Below are 12,992 nucleotides of genomic sequence, written 5' to 3'. Positions count from 1 at the left end.
GTGGTTCTGCATCGGCCAGCTGAGCTAGGCAGAATTCAGGGTTTTTTAGGAAGTAATGTAGAGATCTGTGTGGATAACAAAGCACTGATTGTGGCATAGATATGTTCTCAAGTTGTGTGAAGTTCTTCTCTTTTGCATCACCTCCCTACAAGACGAGAACAGGGCACGTAAATAATTTAGCGCTTGTAAAGTGCTTTATTTGGAGTTTGGAGTGCCACAAAACTCCCCAGCTTCTGGAAAATGCTAAAGGTTCTGCCTACTTTTTCCATTTCTAATGCACTAAGAACCATGTAGCTCAATAACACTGTGGCATTTCCTCCCTACAGTGCGCTGTGCTCCTGCATCCTCAGTAAGGACAGGGACACCAAGCTTTTTAGAGGGGCTTCTTCAGTTAGTCCATGTGCTGAAAGATTCACAAAGTCTCTCAAGAACACAGGGTCTGGGTCCCCACGGGATCTGTAGGAGCCTTTTAGCAAAAGGCTGGATATGCGAGCACTGCTGGTAGAAGAGAACACAGCCCTGCATGTTTCACCCCACACTGAGAGACAGAAGAACTTGCACTGGTGATACGAAGGAGACTAGTTTTGCAGTGTAATGCCTAGTTTAATTTTTATTTATAAGCAGGCAACATCTTGCATTGAAATGTAAGTTTTGGGGCTTGTTTAAAGGTCATGTTATTGAAGAGTAAAGAACGGTGAGCCACAGCAGTGATTTGTGGCTTAAAGTATTAAGCAACTGGGACTTGGATCCCAACTTTGACTTATCTCCTGTCTTGGCTGCATAATACTGGCACTTCTGGTTTTGCTTGTTTCTGTTTTCCAGGGAAATCAATCCCTAGCTGGAAGAGAGAGTACCTTACACACAGGACTCTGACTCATGATGAGTGAAGGTGAAGCCCATCTAAACACAAACCCATAGACTATTCTTAAGGTTATGCAGCTTCAGCCTTTTATTATATCCACAAAAAAAAAAAAAAAAAAAAAGGACATACATACTACACAAGGACAGAGAGTGTTTACAGGAGAACTTAGAGCTTACCTGGCCAACAGTGGCACGTATAATTGTCAGCATTATCCTCACAGGTGCCGTTATTGTAGCATGGTTGTGACCAACACAAGGGAGTTAGGGTCTCACAGTGTAGGCCCATAAATCCAGTTCCGGTACAGTTGCAGCTGTACCTGCAACACAGAATGGAATGTTCACTCTAGCTAGAAGCCAGGAGATCTGGGCTTTGTTCCCAAACCCACACAGGCTTCTTGTGTAGCCTTGGCTAGCAGCTTGCACAGTTGAGTCCAGGCTTGAGACCACCATCTGGTGCTCTAGGAGAAACCACAGAAGTTGGAAACCAACAATGAGCTTTTTCCTGAAATATGTGGTTTTGTCTGGGGAAAAAACCTGCTTGTGAATTCAAATTGCTTTTGACAGATCATTACTTCTAAGAATTATTTTTTTCTTCTTCTTCTTTTTTTTTTTTTAAATGTCTTTTATTTCCAATGTGATTTTTGTAGGCTTAACATTATTCACAAAGTGAAAAGGGGAGATGCAGTTAGGCGTGTTAGTGTCCCTTTCTCTTGGACTGGTAGAAATTGAATTGGGGGGGAAAAAGGCAATTTCTGCTCCTCAACTAAGTGATATTCTCTTTAGAGAATTCAACTAAGTGATATTTTATTTTTAGATTAGAACAAAAATTTCAATTGCTTCAGCAGCTCCCATAAAAACAGTAATATGAGCTTCCTTTTGATAGCATTGTTAATATTATGGGTTTAGAAGCAAACAAACTAGCATATTTAAATGAACAATGTGCAGGTAGTCAGTAACACATTTGGGAGGGGTCATTTGCATTTTTTTTTTTTTGTTGGCCTTTTTTTTTTTTTTTTCCCCACAGGGAGCTAATATGCTAAAATACATAACTCCTATGCTTAGGTCTTAAGTTATAAGGTCAACTTGTACATGTCATAAGAAAAGACAGACCTTTGCAAGATAACTAAGCTAAATGTGCATGCCTGGATGATCTTTCTCTAGTAATAATTATCATAAACAAAAATTTATTCTTACATTGTTTTATTTAACATTAAAATGATGCACTAGTTATACTGTTGAAGTCTTGGGGAATCTTGCTGATAGGTGTAATTTGATAACTTCTGTGCTTAATATCTAAGTCTTAGACTTGGAGTAAATATGTGGAGAGAAAGTGAAGCCATTGAACATAAGGGAACTTCAGAGGAAAACTGGCTCCTGCAGTCTAACAGACCAAAAAGCATAAACATTTTACTGCACTATTTAAGTGTACATAAGCAGAAACTTTTGGCAGGCCAGTTTATTACCAGTGTATGGATTATTCTTAAATCAAAATCAGAGATGAATTAGACCAGAGGGCATTTGAATTTAGCATATAAGAAGTAATGAGGAAGACTGAAACACAAAAAAAAATTTCTCAAAACAGAAATCTCTTTCTTCTGCTACATCTTTCACACATATCCTCCATGTGCTTTGGTTTGGTGCTGCTCAGCTTTGTGGTAAAGATTTTTTTTCCTGCCTTAGTCTGTGCTTGTTTTTCCCTTTGGTTCAGAATCACGGAGCACTGCTTAATGTGAAGCCCCACCTGTGTGCCTTTTTTCTCAGCTGTCTTTCAGCATTTGACATTGTTGTTGACCTTCAAGAATTCTGGAGAGTGCCTTGCTTGTGGGCAGGCTATGACTGAGCAAGCAGATGCCTTTTTCTATTAAGAGTGGTACTCTTTGGTACTGTACCTAACATATTTTTGGGGCTTCTTGTTTGATGTTCTCATAATATGCAGAAAGCAATATATGCAGATGTTCTTTCCTGTGCAATCAAAAGAGCATTGGAGGATCTGGGAATATTTTCTACGGAAAAAAAGGCTTGAAGCATGCAGAGGTATCCTCTGTGCCTGCACACAGCAGGTTTTGTAGGTCCAGCTAAGGCACTTCTGTAAACTGTTGAGTTTAAATAAGGAATGTTCAATACTGTGAAACCGTTTTTTTTAAGACACCAAGTTCTACTTTGTTGCATTCATGAAACATCACTGGAAGATATGCCTGAAATATGGGAGAGAATTTGGTTTGGTGTTTGTATTTACAGCCTTTAATGCTAAAACTATCATTGCCTCGCACATTTCTGTGGGAGCTGGTGGCACACACAAAAGCCTCGGCTGTACTGTAGCATTAGTGAGAAAAAGCAAGCTATTGTTTAAAGACTGCAATTCTTCATTTAACCCAAAAATACACTAAAGAAAGGAAGTTGCCAGACACCCTTCTGTTTTGAATTGCTTTGTTGTCCAACCCTTTTCATCATGTAACAAATGTGGTAAGCGCTCCAATTGTTCTTCAGATACCCTGCAGTATTACAAGCCAATTAGAATTGCTCTTACATATACCTCAGCTGTAAAAGTTGGAGAAAAATGAGTAGGATTAAGTCTGGCCTGAATGAGCATCCCACTTGTTCACCTCATGCATTATCCTCAAAAGGCTTGCAGGTCACTAAGTGGGTCTTCTGTGAACCAGTTAAGTGCAAGGTGACCTCCCTCTCCCTGCTGTCATGCTTTAGTTCCACTAGAAAATAGTAAATTGCTTTGTCCTGTTCCGAGTCATTCAGTGGTTCTGAAAAGGAGCTCCACAAGGTTGGTGTCATGTCACCACACTGTGCAAAACCTCATTCCCAGAACACGATCTCATCCCCCCCTCATTCAAGGCAAGCATGACTTTTGCTGACACGACTTTTGAACTGATTTTTGGAGCACTAAAATCTTCAAAACGGTTTTATAAAATACTGGAAAATACTCAATAGAGGACAATCTTATACTGGTGAATACACTTATGAACTTTCAGACTGAGCTTGTACCTATGTATATTCAGTTTGGGAATCTCATGCTAAGTATGCAAAGACAGTATTGGTGAAGGAATTCCAGAGCTCTTGCTGTGCTTGGAACTCTGTGAAGGGCTTGGAGAAGCTCACTTTTCTGTTGCCTTGTGTTCTTTTTTTTTTTTTTTCTTCTTTGCCCATGGAATGCAGGTTCTTCTGAATAAGGAGCTGTTGTCCTATGTGCCTGTAAAGTTTCTGACACGTTTCCTAATGATATCTATTTCTACGGTTACTATTATTACAGTTTGCCTCTCCTTTCTAATGCTTCTCTCTGTTAGCATGGGCAGCTGCTGTTGTTAAATTCAATTTTATACATTTTCACATCTCTTGTGGAAGCTAAAGTCTGATGAGTGCTGAAACAACGTTCATCTCTAAATGACAGTCCTCGGTGCCAGACAAACAACGTGCAAGCATTTAAAGTACAAACATTAAAAATATATCCTTCGTCAGTCTTCACCATAAATACTTTGTTGCCCTCTGACACCAGACTTGTATTCTTTAATCCTTTTCAAGCTTAAACTGAAATCAGTGCAGGGTCAAGGGTTGAAATCCACAGTCTGGAATGATATCAGCTACCTGGCAGCACAGGCGCTTGCAGCGTTCCTGCCTGCAAGCACAGAGCAGGTCATCGCCTCCGGCATTGGCGTGACCCGGCTGCAGAAGACGTACCCGTTGGCGTGGTCCACGCACTGCCCCCCGTTGAGGCACGGCCGGCTGCCGCACTCGTCGACGTCGGTCTCGCAGAGGCGGCCGAGGAAACCCGGGGCGCAGGAGCAGGAGAAGCTCCCCAGGGCATCGCCGCAGGTCCCACCGTTCAGGCACGGCTGCGACCAGCACTCGTCTATTTCCAGCTCACAGTTTGTGCCTTCAAAAGCAAAGAAAACAAGCAAACCCCAGACTTAGGAGGTAGTTTTGGAGATCTCAGCAAGAATTATTTTAAGTACAATATTCAGATAATTTTTTTCTGTATTTGTTTTTTCCCTTTAAAACAAATTCATTTTAAAAGGCCTTTCCCCCTCAACATGCATTGCAAGACTTATTTTTTCAGGACTTGGGGAAGCTTCCAAAAGAACAAGCTAGCTGTTATTCACAAGAATAGGTAGACTAACAACTTCCCATGTTAACTTGAGCACGGAAACAGAACAAACTAGTTTTCAGATTATACGAACCGTGCTACCCTCCTATTTATGTCATAGAGAAGTGACTAGTAATGACCTCAGAAGAGTCCATTTAAAGCTGTACAGTTACTTGAATTCATTGCAAAGCTGTCTGTTTAGCTGTGTTTTATTGCACTGTTTTTTTAAGATTTAGCAATGTGTAACTAAATAGGTCTATGATGCCGTGTTTACAACAGGTCAGAATCTTGGAGCTGCTCTTCAGAGATACTTGACCAAACTAAATCAGTTCTAATACTAGTTTACAGCTACTTATAATTGTTGGCACTTTATACACTCCTTTTTCTTATCTCTAGCACAGTCCAGGAGACATCAAGAAAATTTCATAATTAATGCCTTGCAGCTCTGCTTGGATCATCCCATGATTTTGTATGCTTACGCACTTATTTAGTACTTTCAGTAACAAAGTGATATTTTTTACTGTAATTTTCACCTGCCAAGTCAGTTTCTGTAATGGCTACAGTATCAGCCACAAAATAGATGCAAAATGGCAAATTACAATGAAGAAGCTGCTTTTAAGTAGACATCCCTATCTTTTATTTGGCATACTGAAGTAGCAGTAGCACTATAAACAGTTTTCAGGTGAATTTTCTACTTGAAAGAGACTCTGAAGCCCTAAGAATGGGTTCCATTATTTTGGAGAGGTGAAATTTTCAGTACAAGATGATGAGGCAAGCTTTCAAAAGATGGGAACAGACATGTTTTAATGATGGTTTTTATCTTAGTGATTTATTTAGAATCTCACCTCTAATTCATTCTTTATGCTGTTTTTGCCAGCTCTGTCCTGCTGTGAAATTTGTACATTCTGACTCAGAAGATCTTTCTCAAAACACTGAGACTGCAAATATTTAGCACTGTTTCCTTAATTACTAATTTATTTTGACCCTTCTGAACCTAGCATCTTTGTTAAAAAAAAGTAAGTGTATTATGGTTAAATACATGGAGACATCTTAAAATGCCAGAACAACATTTGAGGATGTTACCTCATAACCATTTTTAATTGTGTTTGAATACTGAAGTGCACATTCATGTTTCCAGGAGTTACTAAATGTTACTGCTGTCGTTTTAGAGGATATATTTATATAGCTCCTTGAGACCACATCTAGGACACTGGAGAGGTGAAGCTGCAGGTCCCATGCCTCCAGCTGAAGGTTCAGTGCTCAGCTGCCACCGCTTTCAGTAGGAGCCTGCCACGAGACCCTCGCACAGGAACGCTCTCTTACGGCTGCGTGGCAATGTACGTTGCAGCCAGCTATAGTGAGCAATCCCTCTGTGGTCATTGCCCTGTGAATTTACTGTAATTGTAAACAATGTGTTTGCAGAAGTATGTCTAGTGACCGTAAATCTGCCAGAGCTTGTTAACAGCTTACTGCGAACACTAAAAATCATGTGACAAAACAAGCCCTGTTCAACTGATCCTCAGTTCAGCCAAATTTAAAACTACAGGCCTGAGAACAGCCTGATGATTAACATGAGAACACAGTGTTGTTGTTTTGGTTCACGTCTTTAATCTATCAAGCCCAGTAACCTGCCTTCGGCAATGTTGCCTCAGAAGAGAACTTCTCTGCGTACGACGCACCCAGCCAATGCGATATGCCGTGCGAACGGGGGGAATTCCTTCCCGGCCTCTGCGGAATCTGCTCTTAGGCTTTCTTACACGTGAAGAAGAGAGATGAAAGGATTTGATCTGCATTTGCACCTCAGTCTAACATTCTGTCATAAATATGTTGTGTGCCAAATATCATATGCCAGGAAGGAAAAAAGCCTCATCACGGTAATTGCAAGGGCCTACACCATCAAGAGCAGAGGTGTCCTGTCCTAGAGCAGACAGAGTATTTCAGCAGATACTGAACTGCACAAGTGGTTTGAATTGAAAGGCTGGGAGGTGGGCATAAGTGATATTTATAACTTTTGAGGTTTCTTTGAAGAACTAAGATTATTTCTTTTACTGCTCACTTTTCAGACAGGTCCTACTGTGCACTTCTTTGTATAGCCCCAGTCAATAAAAAGTAAATGCAAGTGAGGATGAAAGAAATGCAGTCAAGATTTTCAAACTTGCTTGCCTACACATATATTGTAAAACTGCTTTCTGGCCAAAGATACTAAACAAAGATAGGTTTGCAGGCTCAAGATAGTTCCAGGAGGACCTCTGCAAGTTCTTAGTACGTCTGGAAACTACTATCCAGGTGACCCCTTCCACACTCCTGTGCCATAGGGCTGTGCTCGGGCACATCAGGTACAGAGGACTGTCTCCAAATTCCTCAATTTGTATACAGCAATCTTATGTACAGTTATCTGGGTGGAAGGTGCCAGCTATTTTCTAGGCAGCAGCTTTGAAGGGACAGAAAGAGAGTTCATCAAAAACTAGACAGAAGGAGGACTTCAATTTCTTGGAGTGAGGCTTGTCCTCTTTGTACACAGGTGTCCATGTATGTGTGCACAGATGTAAGTTGTTGCAGGTCTTACAAGACAGTGATAGGCAGATACAATCAGAGGAGAACAACGGGGCTAAATCAAATCAAAGGTTTCAGCGCTGTGAAGTTATGAACTGTGACAAGCACCCTTGGAATATATGTGCCCTCCGACAAACTCTATTGGAAACCGCTTTGGCGTGTGGCCAATACAACTGGGCTCCTCTCGCATCACAGTGTTGTGCTTAGGAATCTCAGCAGACCTGATAACCCAGGTGGAATCCTCTGCTTAGGCTGGCTAAGGTGCAACGTGAGGAGTGCTGGACTGAAACCTGGAAGCTGAGGAAGAAAATATGCTTTTAACTTTGCTGGCAGTTGCTGCTGGATGGACAATTTTATTTGCTCTTCATCCACAATGATACTGCTATGAGTTTTTTGGGAAATGAGAGCTGTATTTGAGCTATTTCAACCCACAGTGGAGGCTGCAGCACCTCTGCTTGTCTTTAAGTTCCTAAGACTTAAAATGCAGTTACTTTAAATATTTGCATGGCTCATACGTTATTGGTAAGAATACTGCGTGAGAAATATCTACCAGGAATAATTTCCTCTTATCATGCAGAGTTCATGCCAGCTATGGTTACACCACAGCAAAAGAATGGATCTAGCCCATTGCACCTATTTCATCTGTCACTGAAACACTTTCTCCTTGTGTTGTCTTGGGCTAAGAGTGGATTTTGGAATGGACAAGTACCCCTGATAGTTCACACTAAAAGGTTCGCTGTCAATGGACGACGGCCTTCAGCAGTGCCCAGCAAGGCAATTACTGTACCTGGCTGTGGGTAATAGCAGGCTCTTACAGCATGACCGTTGAGGTGAATTAGAAGCAAGTGCAATTAGTGCGATAGTACAAATAACGCACTTGGTTAAGGTAGTCAGCAGAATTTCAACAAACCAAGCTTCGTTATTTAGCAGCTGCGTGACACATGTCTTGTAAATAATTTCACACATGTAGAACATTATCATAGAAACTGCAGATTTCAGGCTAAATTTTCCAGGCTTTGGCTCTTGGTGCGTTCTAACCTCTTCCATTTGTGTAAGAATTATGTGTGACATTTCTCAGCTATTTTAAGAAATGCTGCAGCATACCAATCACACAAAATAGCAGTCATAGTCCATGAAACAAGTAGCAAATGCAGCCAGTAACTCAAGCATTTGGTTAACATTACTGCTGTAGATTTACTGTGTGTTCTCTACCTACATATCAAGAGATGTAACCTTCTTAACATCATAGGGAAATTAGATGAGGCTGGATGACTTCCCACAGTAATTCATAGTGTCAGGCCAGGATAATAATGGTTGGTAAGATTCCCTGAAAGAGTAAATGAGGGTCTTTATTACCAGTGAGGACACCTCAGGGCTTTCATCCTGTAATCCCTCTGGCTTGCGCATTTAGTGCAACTTACGGCAAGGTGCAGAAAACAACAAAACAGAATGTTTCTGATAAATCATTTTCTTAAGTAGCCTTTAAAAGCTGGTGTTTTACTGCTGAAGGAACGGTACTCCTTGCTAGAATTCTTATTAGTCTCTTTGCTGCTGGAAGCAGTGTGGGAGCTGTATGTCAAAACACCGTAGCCTCTTCTGCTTTGTATTTTAGACCTCTTCTCCTTCCTTGCTTCTCTCCTTGTTTATTAAGTCTGCTTGGGCTGAGTGTGGAGTGCTCGGTGACATCGCTTGATTTTGGGTGAGAGCAGTGAGCATCACCCTGGGAAACAGCAGAATCTGGTGATGAAAATGGAGTGACTAGAGCAGAGTGAGTTTCATCCAGCAGTTTGTGTTGTATTTTTGTTTGGGCTTTACTATTTTATTATGTCTTCTCTCTCTGTCTCTAAGGTGTATATTCTGTCTCTTTCAAACTGAGCTCCTGGGCTATGGATCCAGGCCTGGACCCCACTAACTGTGCCAGTTAAACAAATACAGTTTCCTGACTACAACAGGAGGTCTGTGCTGAGTCTGATCGTTGCAGAGTAACCATGCTGGTTGTTAATAGGTTTTTCCTTCCTTCTGCTCTTTGGCTTTCCCTCAGTTGTGTAGTTTCCTCCTTGGCTGGCCCAGGCTCAGACACCCGCTGGCAGCAGCAGGGTGGCAGGGAGGTAACAAGGTTCCTTCAAATAACATTCTGTGTGCTCATGAGTGATATTAACTGAGGGCTGGCTTCCAGCGAGTGCTGGTTCAGACTCAGGAAAGCGTCTTTTTACCTCTGACTTCCTCTCCTGCCTGGGGATTTGGGCATGGGGCTGTAAACCACATCTTTTATTCCTTATTTATTTGAATTGCTTGAAGCAATAGCTGGGTTGTCATCGTCCCCATCGTGTTCCCCCTCTCCTCCCCTTTTACTGTATGTTTTTTTTTTTTTTTTCCCCTTTGTTTACCTGACTGGCAACCTATCATTATAGTGCCTCCCCTTCGCTCCTTTTAAAGATTCAGTGTGCTACTTTTTGCAGTCCTACCCCTGACTATAGCTTTGAAATTGGAAGGGAACTGCTCCTGCAAGGATTATGTGCTCTCCAGTAGAGGGAGGCAAGAAAAATCACACTCATACCTTAAAAATTGAGCCACATAAAATGGGATTATCAAAAAAGGGGCAGTTTGGGAATCTGTTAATACTCTTCTTTCTATTTAACTTACATAATGTTCTAGTTGCAAATGACTTCTCTTTATGGGAAGGGCAGAGGAGAGGAAGTTTATGTGAAATGTCTCGGCTTAAGAATACAGTTTGTAGTGATTAGCAAATCAAGCAAGTCTAATTAGATCTAATGTTTTACCCTGTAAAACACAGGTTTTGTCTGATAACCAAAAAGTATGTATAGCACTCTGAAGACATACATTTTGAGACATTAAATTCTATTGAAAGGAAAGTTAACCTAGCCTTGTGACATAGGTTAACTAAACTGCTCTGTAGGTTTTGGTAAATGTGAGATTTCTTTAATCCTTCTTTATCTGACATCACTTGCTCACAATGATAAGGTGCCAAAGCTGAAGCTAAGATGGTAATACAGATATGACTAAATAAGTGTGTGGGTGGGGAAGTTGAACATGGAACGTGAATTGGGATGGTTCCCCACAATGCAAAGAAAAAGTTGTTTTAATAGCACTTACCTGTGTACCCAAGTGGACAGATGCAGTCATACTGTCCTATCTGGTTGAGACACGTTGCCCCATTCAGGCACGGATCTGACACACATTCATTCACTTCCAGGTCACAGTGCTTGCCTTGGTAGCCTGGGACACAGTAGCAGGAGTATTCATCGACCCCATCCCTGCAGACTGCTCCGTTGAGGCACGGTTCAGAAATGCATTCATCAAAATCCATTTCACAGTGTGTACCTGTGTATCCTGCACTACAAAGGCAGGTGGGCCCAGCCAAGCCATTTTGGCAGGTGCCTCCATGCTCACAAGGGTTTGTGTCACACATGCTGATGGCTATGTCACAGGTAGGTCCATTATACCCAGCGGGGCACTCACAAGTAAAGCTGAGGTTTCCAGCAGAGCTTAAACAGGTAGCATTTTGTAAACAAGGGTTTGAGGAGCAAGGATCAGAGGTTTTATTGCAGAGTTCCTCCACGCTGTCTAGTGATGCTTCTGAACAATGGCAAGAATTGTCTTTATGACCACCAATGCACGTAGAGCTCTTTTGGCAAGAGTTTGACAGGCACCTGGAATCATTCCTCATGCAAAGTGATTCTAGAAAGGAAACATGAAGTATCTTGAGAACTTTCACAGCACTTGACATAAGCAAGAGTGAAAGAAGTGCAACTCTTTAACACAACTTTGCTTTAAAACCAACAGCTTTAATTGGCTGTTGAGAAGAAAACAGGGTTGGTAACTGCAATGCATATTAGTAGGGCAATAAATGTAAAATGAAAATAATTATGAAAATATGAGTAGTTTGTAATTTCCTGTACTCTCCTCTTCCAGCAACCATGGCCTGGAGTGTCAGGATTGCTTAACACTATATTAAGAGCAGAGTTGCAACAACATTGGTGTTTTTCAGCAGATATCCAACAATACGGAATGCATTTACATATATTTAAGACAAAGGGGTTTTTTTTCTGGAGAAAGGAGTTGAACCACAGTTTTCAGTTCAATATCACTTTCTATTCTTTTTTGGTGGAAGTTTTTTTATTATATTTCAACAAAGCTAAATGAGTTGGATGCAGTTATAGCTCAAGTAAGTAGTTGAAACCACCACGCACCTTGATTTTGACTTCCCAATCATAAATAGTAATTTGACAGCTGTAAAGTATTTACACCACAAAGAATGTCCCAAACACCTGAGATTCAAAATAATCCTCTGAGAGCCTTCCAGCCTCTGAGGCTGGGAAGACATGGCTAGCATGGTGTAAACATGTTCCTTACCCTCCAGAAACTGAGCTCCTGGCAGTAATTAAAGGCCACATGGGGTTGCATTGCTGCTGTAAAGGTTGGCTGACAATAACAATTGTTACTTCTCACTTCCCAATCCAGGAAGAGCAAGGTGTTACCAGAATTGTTCATAACGCACAACTGAAAAATACTGACAGAGTGAAAGCAATGAAAGTAGTGAATGATGTTCTTTCTAGTAAAAGAAAGCAAGAATTTTGCCATGAAAATATGTAACTTCTTAAATCTTGATTCATTGTCTCCATAACAAAATAAAAGGGTGTATTCAGATAAGCTTAGCATATGCATGTAGTTACAGACCTGCTGCCCTAAATTCAGTGTTAAGCATACTGAGTAATAGCAACAAGGTGCCAAATACCGAGTGCCTGAGGTAGGTGTGTTGACCTGGGCAGTCTCTCTGCAGTCACAGATTCAATGCCAACCCTATCAAGTGAGCTAGACTGAAGCTTGTGTATGTTTATGTGCTATAATTGGGTCACATGCAGCACAGACACAATGCAATGGGGCTCTACTGATCACTAAATTCATCCCATATCGTGTTGCTTCTGTCATGACTTGCCATTGTTTTGGTATGGGTCAGTGGAAATGGTGTTAATCATCTGCACGTGTCCTGTGGGGTTCAGGAATTTTGTTACTCACATATAAACCGACTCAAGGCTGTAGAGATGGTAAGACCCAAAGGGATGACTGCAAATGGGGTGTTTGCTTTAGACCTCCATCTTGATCTACAGGTTAAGCTTTTTAATGCTGAGGAAGAAATTCTGGAGTTGCCTTCAAATACTGTGCTAGTAAAATGAAACAATGGCTGAACAAACCTCATGGTTATTAATGGAGAGAAGACAGACAAGTAGTTATTCACTGATGTAAACCACCTAGAGGACTGGGGCCATGTAAATACTGACCTAAAAAGCCAAATGCATGTATAGAGTTTTAATTCCTACTGATCAAATTAGGAAATCTGATCTGGAGTATAACAAAGAGTTCTACCCAGTACATCTTTTTCTCTTGCAACTGATTTTCACGGTGTTATAAAAAATCCTCTACTCTGTAGTGAACATCTGAATACCATCAGACTTGTAATGTGATC

General features: G+C 41.1%; 1 protein-coding gene across 1 annotated transcript in view; it reads right to left on the bottom strand.

The window, feature by feature from the left end:
- Positions 1 to 11,206, bottom strand: part of CRB1 (crumbs family member 1, photoreceptor morphogenesis associated) — a gene marked incomplete at its 5' end in the record, with an annotated part of 73,993 nt that extends 62,787 nt beyond the window's left edge. The window contains 3 exons of the mRNA XM_008946385.1: positions 1,039 to 1,178; positions 4,549 to 4,744; positions 10,622 to 11,206. Of these exons, the coding sequence (XP_008944633.1) occupies positions 1,039 to 1,178; positions 4,549 to 4,744; positions 10,622 to 11,206 (921 nt within the window). The remainder of the gene's footprint in view (positions 1 to 1,038; positions 1,179 to 4,548; positions 4,745 to 10,621) is intronic.
- Between the last annotated feature and the right edge of the window lie 1,786 nt (positions 11,207 to 12,992).

This window comes from Merops nubicus, unplaced genomic scaffold (assembly GCF_000691845.1).
Source record: "Merops nubicus isolate BGI_N331 unplaced genomic scaffold, ASM69184v1 scaffold2008, whole genome shotgun sequence".
Taxonomy (NCBI): Eukaryota; Metazoa; Chordata; class Aves; order Coraciiformes; family Meropidae; genus Merops; species Merops nubicus.
The sequence above is the reverse complement of the archived record's forward strand: the minus strand, read 5'-3'. Positions and strand labels throughout refer to the sequence as shown.